General features: G+C 44.4%; 2 protein-coding genes across 2 annotated transcripts in view; one reads left to right on the forward strand and one right to left on the reverse strand.

Moving 5' to 3' along the window:
• LOC146179164 (uncharacterized) overlaps positions 1-6,941 on the forward strand; it is a 68,368-nt gene extending 61,427 nt beyond the window's left edge. The window contains exon 11 of the mRNA XM_084580132.1: positions 4,862-6,941. Within this exon, the coding sequence (XP_084436258.1) occupies positions 4,862-5,307 (446 nt within the window). The 3' untranslated portion in view covers positions 5,308-6,941. The remainder of the gene's footprint in view (positions 1-4,861) is intronic.
• A 2,312-nt stretch (positions 6,942-9,253) lies between these two features.
• On the reverse strand, positions 9,254-13,825 carry Opa1 (Opa1 mitochondrial dynamin like GTPase). The gene is made up of 2 exons (XM_084578840.1): positions 13,039-13,825; positions 9,254-12,123 (listed from the first exon to the last, which is right to left on the reverse strand). Exons 1-2 carry the CDS (start codon positions 13,660-13,662, stop codon positions 9,907-9,909), a joined length of 2,841 nt encoding a protein of 946 aa, XP_084434966.1. The 5' UTR covers positions 13,663-13,825; the 3' UTR covers positions 9,254-9,906.
• Between the last annotated feature and the right edge of the window lie 74 nt (positions 13,826-13,899).

The raw sequence follows: 13,899 nt of genomic DNA on the forward strand, positions 1-13,899 counted from the left end.
GAGTGATGGTTACTACTCTGACTTTTGCCAATGCAGTCCTGTGTATGAGATCAGAAATCTGAGCACGATTGGAAGGTTGAAAATCAGGCAGCACGGGAAAGGTAGACTTAGTTTGGGAGCTTGTGGAAAGACATCAAACAATGGGGACCTGGAATGGCCATGATTTAAGGGCAAGGAAGCTAGCAGTAAGATAGAATTTGAACAGCGATTGAGAGAAATGTGGGAAAAAGTGGTGAGCTCGGAAAGTCTTCATTTACTTCTACGTGAGGAACGCTGACAGAAAATGGAGCAAGCGGGCAAGAAAATTGGCAAGCAAATATTTGGACAGCAGTAGGGGGACCAGCCAGGAATTATCGGTAAAGAAGAAGGTTAAAGAAACGGAGAGGGCTCTGTGGAAAACAGAAATGCAGACGAAATCAACGCTGGAAATGCACAGGACATTCAAGGAGGAAATAGCTAAAGAAAACATCTATGATAATTCTAGGGATAGCTCGTTGTTCGAGGCTGGGACAGGAGTACTGCGGACTAAGACATAGAGTCAAGTACCAAGAGATAGACACTCTATGCTGTGCATGTGAAGAGGAGGAAATTACTGAAAACTTGATAATTTTCTGTAAAGCTGTAAGGTGCTGCATCCTGCACTTCAAAGTAACGGGGCAGGCTTAGCCAAAGCATTGGAGTTTAGGGGCAGTGGAAATATAGGCTTTGAATGGGCAGAAATAAGCAAACGGAGGTTAGCTGACTTATGTCGAAAATCAAAGCAAACATAATTACATAATGTTTATGACTAGGGGGCAGCGAACGCGATGGTTAGATGGCATCCTCGAGGCACTGCAGATGAAGTTATGTGATGTTAGGAAGATAGTGAGAGACCGGAAAACGTGGCGTGACATGGTCCATAGGGTCACGAAGAGTCGGACACGACTGAACAACTGAACTGAGAACTGATGACTAGGTCACTTAAGCCGCTACTGCCCGATTCAAAGGTTTCAGCCTCATCCATCTGTTCGTCCGTCCATCCAGTGTGGTGCCCAGGGTGAAGCTGCCTGGATTGAATGCAACATGGTATAATATAATGAATGGCTAATCTTTGCAATTTTTTGCTGTTATATTTTTCGCTTATACATTCTGATGCTGGAACATATGCAACATTCGAAATGCTGTGTTGCGTGCGGTACTAGGTTAACAGACAAGGATTTATACTTTCAGTTTGTTGGTTTCTGTATTGAAGACAGGTTTGAAACATAACCCTGACTCATCTTAGTGCACTCTTGTGGAGTGCGATATTGCATTGTCAATGTCGACCAACTATCGTTCTTTTAAAATGCGGCCAGAAGCCACAAATTTGAATGCGAAGGCTTCTTTTAAAAATAGCCCACTGCCAGACTTCTTTTCATGACATGAAGAATGCTGGTTCGTATTCATTATTGCCAACTTCCAAGCACACATGATTCAGGCGCAAGTCAGTCATGTCGTCATTGGACATCATTGGAGCATATGCTCTGGCAATTTGTTTAGACCAGCGAGGGACATCATGCAGCTATAGGTTATAGGTTCTTGATAGCCTTCAGTTGCTTAGCTTTGGTCCATGTAGAGTGTCCGCTTTTGCAGTGCCATAAATTTGATCCTGAAAAGAAAGTAGGTCATCTCGGTGATGCAGTGAGCTGTAAATGACCTGTGGTAAGCGAGCACGATACATCGTACCACAATACAACCATCATGCATGCGTGCACAGCCCGTATAACAGGTAGCAGAAAGGCACCATTGTCTATCCCACCTGCCAAATGGTTTTGCTGAAAAGCGATTGAAACCTCACTTTGCATTTGTATGCATCACTACCACGGTGCCTTGAGGACATTTTCAAGATGCATGGCTCATAAGTGACTACTCATAAGTCAAATCAAATCAAATAAAAAATTTATTCACCTTAGTTTAGTACATTGGTTTTCCTGTCCACAGTATGCTTGTTGGTTGTTCAGGCAGTACGGTGAAACACCGAATGTGTACAAAAACATTATCCCCAAAACAATGACACTAGTACATGCGTACTACACAAAATTTGTATATATATTTAGGTGTTTCTCTCCGTGCCTATGAACGAAGCAACAAGCCTCTGTGGCTTTTTGCCGTGTTTGGGTCCGAGATAAAAGCACCAACTCGAAAATACAACTACGATATTTCTGCCACTGTCTTCTCAACTATTCCGCAAGGCGCAAAAATGCTAAGAAATTTTGCCCAAGTTTGATGAAGGAATTACCAAGGTCATGTAGCCACGCACATTTGGCACTCAACCTGTCACATAAAAGTTGCTTTAATTCTCACATAAAGAAAGTACGCATAAAATAAATAATGCTTTTCCATTCAGCCTGATCAGTGAGTTTTCAAAGCATCCCTGATGCTGAGGTAACTAACAATTTTTTTAACCTGTTATTTACTAAAGAAGTATATCAGAGTCATTGTTCAGTTAAAGGTTTGCAATTACTGAATAAAAGTCCACTGTTGCTTAAAAATTGCTCCAAAGCCAGGCAACAGAGCGCCTTCCAGCGGCAACTGTCAGACAAGCATGGAGGAGGCAGAATGAACGCTGTACTTGGTTTTCATAAGAGCTATTATCAAAGGATGCCCGTGAGTAAGGAGGGCATCTTCCTTCGCCTTATGTTCTTGTCGCAAGTGAGCACTAGACCGAGATAATGGAGCACATCTCTTCCCTCATTCACAGCAAACTAGGTTCTTTTACCAAGGGTTTATATACAGCCTAATAAAACCATCGGCTTTCTTCACAGTCACAATTGGCTCATTATTAGCAGACGGCTGTCTTCACAGCACTCCTTCCTGGAGAAACTTGTCAACTTTATTCTCAAGAGCTGGCAAGCTTCTTTTGACGGCGTGGATGAAGTGCAAGTGTTTATTATATTCTGATCGGTGGCTTACATTGTGTCTACTGTTGTTTGCCTGCTCCCTGGGCGACTGAGCTGGTTGAGTGTTTGAGCATTAACTTTCACATGTACTGCACATATGCAGGCTAGTCAACAAATCAGTGCCTGTCTTGTTTTGAGTTTTAAATGTTCTTTAATAACTTTCTAATGCTTATGCAGATTTACATAAGATTTGCAATCACTCTGCTTGCATTGAGTGCTTTACTCCCATTGTGTTTTTTAAGGTGCATTTTTATGTATTCCTAAGGTGCAGCGAGTAGGCATATTGTTTTAAAAGTAGTTTTATATCTCTAATAGCTTCATTGATAATCAGACCAATCAGGCACATAAGTTCTGCTCGGTATAAAGCAAGACATTTGATTTCTAATGCATTACTTAGTAGCACAGCTACAGTCTTCACTACTTGTAGTGTATGCGACATCACCATTTAGTCCTCCTGCAACAGTCATCCAACTATGTCTGCAGAATTACTTTTTCTCTGTTCTAGGAAAATTGTGGTTGCGTGCAGGTATTTTCGCAGTGTTTATGGTAGATTGTTCTAATTTGTTTCATCTTGAGAGATCAGTGCTGTCTTGAACTGAGTGCAGCGAAGTGCAGTGGCGATTATGATTTTCAGCAACTGCCAAGCATATTTGCTGCTATTTTGACCATTATCACTATGTGGCACTATAATATTTGAAAGATTGCAGTGGTGTATCTTCTGTCTATAAGATTGCTTCTCTCTTCGTTTCGCCTCCATCGGCGGCTGCGTTTCGATGGAGGCGAAACGAAGAGGCGTCCATGTGCTGTGCGATGTCAGCGCATGTTAAAGATCCCCAGGTGGTTGAAATTACTCTGTAGCCCTCCACTACGACTCCTCTTTCTCTCTTTCCACTTTAATTCCCACTTTCCTTCCTTCCGTCCCTTACGGCGCGGTTCAGGTGTCCACAGACACAAGTGTGACAGATACTGCGCCTTTCCATTCCTGTGAACCAATTATTATTATTATTATTGTATGTTTTTTTTATGATATGAAAAGCTGTTTGAGATTTGTTTATGTACACACCTTTTGTTTTTGAGGTGTCAATGGTAATCAGATGTCTAGAGTCGTTAAGAATATTTTTTGCTATTTACTCAAATACAATTTGAACGACTTTTGCACAGCTATAGCCTGGTTATGCCCTGTCATGCTAATGTGGTGTGCATGGTAACCTAGATTCCTTTATTTGTATAATGAACTTTTTAGCCTCAACTTGCTGAATTTTGAACTGCAAATACTGTCCCGAGTCGCAGCACATTCACCTTTAGTTAATGGGAGGAGCGGCAATTGAAACTAGCTTGTTATTCACGAATAAAATACAGCCAAACTTGGCATAGATGGGTACCTTTTTTTTGTAGGTTCCATGCCTGCATTTTATTTTGTTAGTTGCTGTACAGTCATTAATTATAATTAATAAAACTAGCAAATTCATCTGTGCTGTGTTAAGCCAATTGAAAGTTTATCAAGCCTTTTCTTGTCAGCATGTACACAGTGCCCTGTTCTGTGCAGTATAGCTAGTATTCAGCTTTTAGATGCCCAATACAAGAGTATTCCTGACAAGAACAACTTTAAAACTATTGCACCTACACTTTTGTGGTACATGACGATACTAAGGCAGCAGTTTTCTGCCATCAGAAAGCTGTGGAATTTGTGATGCGCAGAGATTATATCGAAAGCTCAATTTCTGACGATCCAAAACAAAGCTTTTTATAAGTCAATTTTTACTGCACGCTTTGCTCGCAAGTTTCAGTCATGAGACAGATTGAGACCCGTAGGTCAGGAATAAAAAGTTTAATAAAAAAATTGAGAACAAATTAGTCATTTTATCTGGCGGATCTCTCTAAACTTTTCCTGATGTATGGGCCAGCTCACGTTTGTGCATTGAAGCATATCTCTCATATTCCAGGAAACACTTTCTCCCACTGCACTGGTCTGGACTCCATTCAAAGCAAGAGCGACTCATCACCTGAACAGAGTATTCAAGCAAAGAGTCGTTGTTTTGTGTGTCCCGAGAGAACACACACTGGGGAGCGCCCCTTTCGCTGCAGCCATTGCAGCCAGGCCTTTGCACGGAAGGTCCACCTGACGACGCACCTGCGCATTCATACGGGCGAGAAGCCGTACCAGTGCACTTACTGCACCAAGAGCTTCACAACTGGCAGTTATCTTACCGTGCACATACGTACCCACACTGGTAAGAGGCCCTACCAGTGCCATTTATGTCCCATAACATATGAAAGTAGTGTGAGCCTCAAGAGGCATGTGCAATCTCACAAGTGTGAAAAACCATTCGTGTGTAGCATTTGCTCTTTCAAAAGTGTTTACACGCAAGGCACACCTGAATCGCCATGAAAAGAACATTCACCCAAACGTGTACACTTGTTCTTGAAGCCGTAGTGTGTTTCGATAGCAACCAATGGGGGCGCAACACTTGTAATTCTGGAAGTGTACATTCAAACCTGCATTCACATGTCTTATAGTTAAACTGAAAGCTTTTCCTCCTGCAAGTAACGCTTCTAACTTGCCGGGCAGCTGTTTCCACACATCTGTTGCAAACAGGATGTCACCGCTATGGGTCTAACTTTCCAAGCTCTGGTCCAGGTTTTTTCATGTAGAATGGAGTGTCCCTTAACCGATATGGTATTTTTGGCAAAAAAATTACGTTTTCTGTTTAGCTGACTTTAGATTTGGATCTGCCAGTACCATTTGGTGTAGTGTACATCTTCAAAATAAACTTTTGAGTTACTGTTTCAAAGACAGCAACCTCTCTTCAAACTGTATTGCTTTCTCCATAATGACGAGGAGCGCTAATTGGATGGATGCCTTCCCAAGATGCTTTAAGCTCATCACAGGGCAGACATCGTGCATGTACTGTTTGGATCCTCCAGTTTTTTATGCACATTATGTATATTCAAAGTGATCAAGGAGAATACTAGGATTAGGAGTGTTTCTATAATCTGAAATGCACTCATGTATTAGCATTTGTGATGTCTAATGTGTGATAAAATGGCGCTCTTTGCTGTATGGGTTTTCTGCTCGTGAACTGCAGTGCGAGGGAAGCACACTGAGCGTGGACATAAGTGCTTGGTGTGAATTATGTCACGTATCGTTTTTTTTTACTTTTGGATGTTGGGGCTATGTACATACTGTGTGTACGACAAGCTCATTAGCTAGTTATTGTACTGCTTTTCGGAATCTACGTTTTTACTGCCATGTGAAAGTCCACACTGTTTTTTACATTGCTATAGTTTGATATGTTGCTGTAGTTGATATAGTTTTGCTTTCCTGTTTGAGCACCTGCTAACAACTTAAAACAGTACTGATATATTGAAGAGAATGTGTGATCATTCTTTAGCTGGAATGGAAGCAGCATGGCCTGCAGTGAATAATCTGCTCATCCCCTCACTAAGCTTCATCTGCTTCTCCTGCGAGTTTGAATGATGCAGTGATGCGTGCATCCATTACACACAGCTGCGTCCAAAATATGTGTTGCTTGGGCCGGTGGTAGTGTTATTCTTTCAGGGATATTAGCTGAGGGTAGCGGCGAGTCTCTCTTCCTTTTGTGATAACAGCTGCATTCATCCAAGTGCAGAAAAAGAAAAAAATAATTGGTTGGGTGTGTTTTAGAGAGCAGTATGCGTCCCTTGGACAAAAACAAAACAAAAACATTGGCTCTCAATTGGACTTTCCAGCTAGAAAATTCTCAGTTGTGTACAGGGGAACAGTTCAAAGACAACATTTGTACTTCCAACTGAAAAGATGTTGGTCATAGGCTCTTATTGTTTGTTTAGACAGAACTATGAGACATCTATTATTGTTTTGCAGTTTTTAAATATGATTTTAGACTATTTCGATGTGCACATCACCTGATAGCGTACATAAATGAGCAAACCTTTGTAGCAGATGGTGTTTCTCGCCGCTAGTCGCATGGGGGAGGGAGAGAGTCTTGGAAAGAAAATTGAGTGCAGGTCCAAGCAGCTTATTACTCGCACACAGCTTGGTATTGGAAATATTGGAACTTGGTGTGTGAGGTTGTCAACTTTTCTCTGTTCAGCGTTCTCAGCATTAACTGGACACAAGATAATGCCAAGAACGCTGAATAGAGAAAAGTTGACAACCTCGCGCACCAAGTTCCTAAGACTAATGCACACCCCACTAAGCTACCTTTTAATGCCCACTCCGTTGTCTCCGTTCTAGCATCCTCTTTGTGGAAAAGTACACGTGCCCTCATCCCACCATGTATTTACCGCCTCCCTAATAACTTAAGTAGACTGGAGGAGGTATCCCTATGCTGACATCGCTCTCCCAGGCGAACTTGAGCGGTACCAGTAACTTGGTTCTGCTGCTGTCTGCAGGGTTGTCCAGTTGGCTTGATGCAATGTTCCTGGTGGCAGCACTCATGGGTGCCTAGGTTGAACATTTGCTGTATAGATTTCTGATACTGTGCCCGAAGTAGGCAGCTGCTATAACTGGTTGTTGCAGCTTCATTTTCTGGTGGTAACATGAGGCGTAAGGGTGATGTCTGTTCTGGCTTTGTGGGTCATAACTTGTGCTGTTTAGGAAGATGAGTAAGGGAGTGGTGAGTCGATAGGAAGTATACATTCTTTGAGCGTTGCACTGGTGATGTTTGGCTTTCGTAATTTGCACGGAAACGGGAGGGAGGCACGGGTATGATTGGCATGTATGTGAACACACAAGAGTGTCAGTGGGCAGCAGAAGCGATAGCAATAGGCACTAATGGTTGATTTGGAGTTGTGTGCTAGCCAATTTGTGATGGCGGCCAGGTGTCCAGTTGACTACGAGGCGAATGGCATGGGGCTACATTTCAGTGTGTTTTGGTTGCATGAACCAAGGTGGTGTGTGATTAAGAGTTAAGAATCTTGACTTCCAAGCTGTCAGTGTTCCACCCACCCCCTCTTTCCCTTCTCATGTAACCTCCTTATTCATCGCAGCCATCATTTAGTTACTAAGACCAGACCAAAATAGAGTCGGAAAGAAATTCAGTTATAAATTACTTAGTAAGCAAAACCTTGTTGATACGTTTTTTAAAATATGCGGGAAAGAAACCTATGACCAGAACTGCCTGATTATAAAAAATTTAACTGCTGAATGAAGTACAAAGGCATTTATAATTAAGACATTCACCACGTAAAAGTGTAGGTTAGCATTTGTAGACATCCAGTATGTACAGCTCCTTTTTTTTAGCTCTTGCAAAATTCCATCTGCATCAGCTTTGTTCTAAAGGCGGAAGAGATTTATTAACAAATCTGGTTCATAGAAGGCAGTAAAAGTCGGAATAGCTTCCTTGATTGTTCCTGGATGCTTCGACCCTTTACATCAGTGACATGTGGAGAAGCCACGTTACATATGCCTCGTTTTTGCACATGCTGCGTCCCCCAAAACTGGCATGTTCATATGCAAGCGAATAGTTGTAGTTATCAAATGGATCACCCCTATATCCCTAAGGCAATGCAAAGAAGCCAACGGGTTTCTCCTCGTGAAGTCATGTTTCCGCGGAAATGGTGCCCCGTATGTTAGCTGCTTAGCTTTCTTTTTTTTTTGATGCTTCGCCCCTTTGCACATAGGCAATGCAGGAAAGCAACTGTGGCAGGAGAGCACCGCTGATGTTTTTCATGTCACGAGCGCTCATTAACACATGTCCGGTTGATCGCGAAACGTATTACACGACCACAATTTGTCAAACTTTCAAACATAGGAACTGAGAAATCTTGTTATCTGGGGACATATTAACCGGGAGAAAAAATAGTGTAACTCTAGGGGAGATGTTTTACTGCCCACAATTTTTAGCGAATGAAATGGGGAAATCGCATGGATTAGGAAAATATCAACGAGGTTTTACTGTAATCATAGATGAATACTGTGAAGTGGTTTCCTGTGCAAACTAATGTATAATGCATCATCTGAAAGAAGAAAGCCTGTGAGCAAAAATTGAGCGTCTATAGTTTCATGTGGCTACTACTGATGCACATTTATCGCGCAAGGAATTAGTAAATGTAGAGAATTAACTATGATGCGATGTTGTTTGCAATATCATGGGTCCAAATATGAGCTGTCAAAAAGAAAAAAAAAATGCACTACAAATTTTTAGAAAATGAAAGTGAAATGGTCCAGCCATCACAGTGAAAAGTGCTGTAACGATTAGTTCCTAAATCAAAGTAGCTCAAGGAGGAGCTGTGAGGTGCCACCACCAGAAGTGTGCAACTGATGCACGGTGCAATGCTTGCTCAGTTCGGTATCGGGTCGGGATGAGCACTACCTGTTTGCATAATGAATCGCCTCTATTTTCACTATTTATTGCCCAGCAACGACTCAAATACATGTGAATTTAAATGGGTACAGCAGGCAGACGGCCATAACACTATAGTAATATATACAGAATTCGCTGTTTTATTATCTACACATTATCTTCACAAGAAGCCGAAGCAGTTGAACAAGGCACAAACAATGCTGCTTGTTTTCTGCCAACATGCAAGAGTGCAAACCGTAATTACAAGCTACTAGATTTCAATCACAGATGCACAGTGCAGTAGAATTTCATTACATAATAATCGGCACATGGTAATGCTAATGCTGACGAAAAATAAATTTTATCAAGAAAATCATTCACCATTCACATAGCACATAAGTGCAAAAAGTCATGTATAAGTTATCTGAAGAGTTTGCAAAAAGCAGGTGCCTAAAAAGAGAAGAGGCTATAAATTCACCTACATTTCGGAGTAGACATCCATACTTCAGCCCTTTTACCACTATTGACTAGTGCTGTTGTTGTTGGGTCTTATTTGAAGCATTAAACCATGCCTAACAGCTCAGTACAGAGCCAAAGCATTTGAAACACAGGTTACAGCACCGAGCTGCAGCAAATCGGCTGGATAAATGTCCGGAAGGCAAAATAGGAAAACAGAAATAGCACTAACGCTGCCTCTGCTGCACTTATTTTTCAGCATTCAGAGCACTGACAAACTCTTCCAGTTTCTCTTGTATGTGACGCACTTTCTTTAGCTCCTCGGCAAGCTCCACACGGCGTCCCGTGAGCAGTTCTACTTTCTTCTCGTTGTCCTGCGAGAAGTCGTCCAGCACTTCCTTGACACCCTTCTCCAGCCGGCGGGCCTCGCGGTTCATGACCTGCTGTCGCAGCACGTTGGCAGTTGTGTGCATCATGCGCTGCACACGCCAGAACAAGACTACGTCGTGGCACTCGAGGTCAGAGTCTAAGCCTTGGTGGTAGAGGTAGTAACCTTTCCGGCATTCGTTGGCCTTTGCCAGAGAGCGGCGCAGGAAATGCAGGCGGTACAACGGATCCCACGTGTCCCTGATGAACTTGTAGTCCACGTCTATCTCCTGTGCCTGGACGTTCTTGCGGACCGTGGTGAGCTCCTCTTGTGTTAGAGAAGGGCCATGTTTCTGGAGAAATTCGTGACTCAGAAGCCGCTCCAGCTCAGCCTTAACAACAGCCCGCTGCCTCTGTTCTTCTGTTGGTGACATCCAGTAGAACCACTGCTCCTTTAGCCCGGGACCAACCATGTCGTGAACCCTAACCTCAGCCATCTGCAGCCGCTGCTGTAGTGTGGTCTCCAGGAACCGCACTGCCTGTTCCCACTGGTGTTTGTCATGCACCACTCGATCCTCGAGCGCATTAAGCTGAATCATGTGTAACATATCTACAGCCTTATCCTCCCAAACATGGCGGCTAATGACTTCCTTGACGACGGCCTCCATAAGGCGGTCAAATAGTGGGTCATGGTCCTTTGCCGTCTTCCTCTTTTGCAAAAGCACCTGGAACTCGTCTCGGAGTGTCTCCCAGCCCACCTCTACAGACTGCGACGGTAGAAGCTTCTCCGCCCACAGCTTCAGCCTGATGTCCACGGCGGTGTTGAAGTTTCCAGCGTTGCCAGTCTGTGCAGCTGGAAGGTAGATGCTGTCGACCACATAGCTGGACATGTTCTCCCACAGCTTGCGTGCAAGCACCTCTTCCCAGTGTTTTGGACTTAGCTGGCTAAGGTTGACCACTTCGTCAAGCAGTTCGCCGCGGGATCGCTCAAACAGCTCGTTGCGGTCTAGCTCTCGCACTCGTGGGAAACTGTTCTTCCACTCTGTCTCTAGGTTGAACCGCTGTGCTTTGAACGCATCAGCCTGCTGCTCCACTGACTCTCGCACCATTTTCCAGAAGCAGTCTGAAACGGCAAAACTGAGGCTCTGAGTTGTGCACTGGGACATGTTCAGGATGCCATCTCGGCACAGCTTGGAGTTACGAAAGAACGACTCCTCATAGGCTTTAATTGCTGTAATGCTGTCTTCAGCACTTCCTCTGCCTGTCACAACAGCAAAGTAGCCAAGCGCTTTCATGGGAAAAAGTTTTCCATCAAGAATTTTGCGAATTCGTGTTGGGTTCGCCATATTCTGTTCAGCCAAATCCACTTTGGTGAGGACAAAGATAGTTCTTCGACCATTGGGGTCTACCTGGCTGACAAGGTCAGTGACTATGCTCCTTTCAGCATCAACAGAGCCATCCTGAATGCACAAGATAATGGCATTGGGGTTGCTCATGTACTGGTTTGTCATCTCCCTAATGGCATCCTTGGTGCCTTCTGCCATCTCTGTCGTTGCTGTGCTGATGATGCCTGGAAGATCGACTAAGACCATTCTTTGCAACCCTGGCCCTTTTACAGTCATCGAAATGACGTCTGTGCTAATGGTTCTGCCTCCACGGACACTGTTCTTCATCCGCACTTCGACCTCTCTCCGGAGGTCTGAGAGCTCGGTCTCTTTAGTCAGATCGAATTCTCGAGAGCTGTCCTTGAACTTGGCGATGTGGTATGGTCCTTCACTTAGCGTTACCTTGACTGGTGCTCGGGTCATCATCTCACCTGCACCACGTGGGAAAATTCGTGCTTGTGCCACCATCTCAAGGACACTCGTTTTGCCAGCACTCTGGTCGCCCACGACGACCACACGTGGGAGATGGTCCTGAACATTGTAGCTTGAATCGTAATCGCTGAGCTCATCCAATACTTCAGAGTAGAGGTCAATGAGAGATTTCTTGATCTTGCGCCGGTTTGGGCCCTGCTCAGACTTGAGCATCACCTGGCGTCGTAGCTCCCGGTTTTCTTTCTCTAGGCGCTCGATCTCCTTTTGGTATTTCATTTGCACCTGTAGAGCAGGGAAAAAATGATTGTACAAAGGCTGCCCATATTCTACAAACAGTTCCCAACTTCGCAGTTGGCTGCGGTGGCATGTACCAGGCTACAAATCATGAACGCAATCATAGAAACAGGACACAAAAGCCAACGTCAAGTCAAGTGTCACTGAAAGAACCAATCCAGAAATTTCAGATTCACAAGGTCATGCTAAAAGGTGCATCAAAGAGATGGCACCCGAAATTTCAGCACAGTTGCAAAGTGGTACATCTTTTGTGACTTGCAAGTGTGAATTGGCCTTATGGCATTATGGAACGGAAAATGGTAGGGGTAACGTAAGAAGCGTGCAGAGAAATAACTCAGGTTACTGACACGCTAGTGGAGATCAAGAAGAAATGGGCATGAGCAGGACATGTATTGTGAAGGGATAACCGATGGTCGCTTAGGGTAACAAACTATATTCCAAGGGAAGGAAAGCGTAGCAGGAGTGCAGTAAGTAGGTGGGCAGATAAGAAGTTCGCAGGGGTCAAGTGAATGCAGCTAGCACAGGACCGGGCTGTCACGGTATCACAGTTAGCTGGTACGGTATCACAGTTTAAAGCTCTGCAATGGATGCAAAACCAGGTAAATATAAGTGCAGCATTAGGGCTCGCTTTATGCTCAACTTAGCACTTTCAAGAGTGTCCACGTTTTTGTTTCTTCTGATTATTGCGCTCACGATCATTGCAATTTTAAAATTATTGACCAATGTACAAGGGTTACTGCTTTCAATTACGCAACAAGTGTCAGTTTTAATGCTAAACATGAAGGCAACAGATTAAAAAGAAAGCCAGGATATCTGTGGGATGAAGGGTGCTGCTGATCCTTCAATCAAGAACCCACGCCATTCAGTCTCCTGCCAATCATCCGTTGATCTAAAACTATTCACCTGAATGAGCTCGTCCTGAAGTTTCTGCATCCGCTCACGCTCATTCTGGCGCCGCTCTTCCTCCTGCTGCTGAGTCGAGAAGATCGGCGCGACGGCCAAGGCGGTGGCGAAGTCGTCCAGGCCGTTGCGCACGACGCTAGGTGAGCCCTCGAACTTGACACTCTGCAGCCACTCGCCGATGCTGGCGAGGCCGTTGGCAGCCACGTTAGCACCGGTCCTGAACAGCCCTTTCTCAGGTATGCCCAGCTTGTCCTTCATGTTGGCCACCGACGCGCGGAACCTGTCGAAATGGTCTTGGTTCGGAAGCACGTCCTTGATCCAGCCGAAGTCCGGCAGATTGTCCTTAAACTCCTCGTACTTCCTAGAGACGTGCGCGCCACCAGCCACAGCGGAACCCAGGACGATGTAACGCACTTTGAGCATCCCGCGTAAGATCCTGGCCACTAGAACTATGTTTCGAGCGCTCTGGAGGTTTGTGGCCCGAGCGTAAAGTTTGAGACGGTGTCTGGAGTGGGGACCCAGTGTGTGGTATCGGCAGACTTTGAGGCGCGTCGAAGTGCTCCACTTCTGGAGGCTGAATCCGAATGCGCCGCGGGCGACTGAAAGCGCCCGGTGTTGCGACATGATTCACTGTTAGTCTGAATGGAAACCGAACAGATTCTAATAAATTTTAGATCCACAGAAAATAGTTTACAGACACTTTCAACTTTGCTAGCCGGCGACGACTTGGCGATGATGCGTCCTCCATGTTGAACTTGGCCTAGGACTAGCCGAACTCTCCTTTTCCGACTTTGCGTGTAACGATAGGGGGCGAGCTTTTCCTTACAAGAAATGTAGACCTTGGACAAGATTGGAAAAAAA

This window comes from Amblyomma maculatum, chromosome 9, assembly GCF_055883805.1.
Source record: "Amblyomma maculatum isolate TAMU_Amacu chromosome 9, ASM5588380v1, whole genome shotgun sequence".
NCBI lineage: Eukaryota > Metazoa > Arthropoda > Arachnida > Ixodida > Ixodidae > Amblyomma > Amblyomma maculatum.

Coding starts and splice junctions, on each gene's coding strand:
- Opa1 (XM_084578840.1), bottom strand. CDS start 13,662: ATGTCGCAACACCGGGCGCTTTCAGTCGCCCGCGGCGCATTCGGATTC. Junction 12,124..13,038: donor TTCAGGACGAGCTCATTCAG/GTGAATAGTTTT, acceptor CCTGCTCTACAG/GTGCAAATGAAATACCAAAA.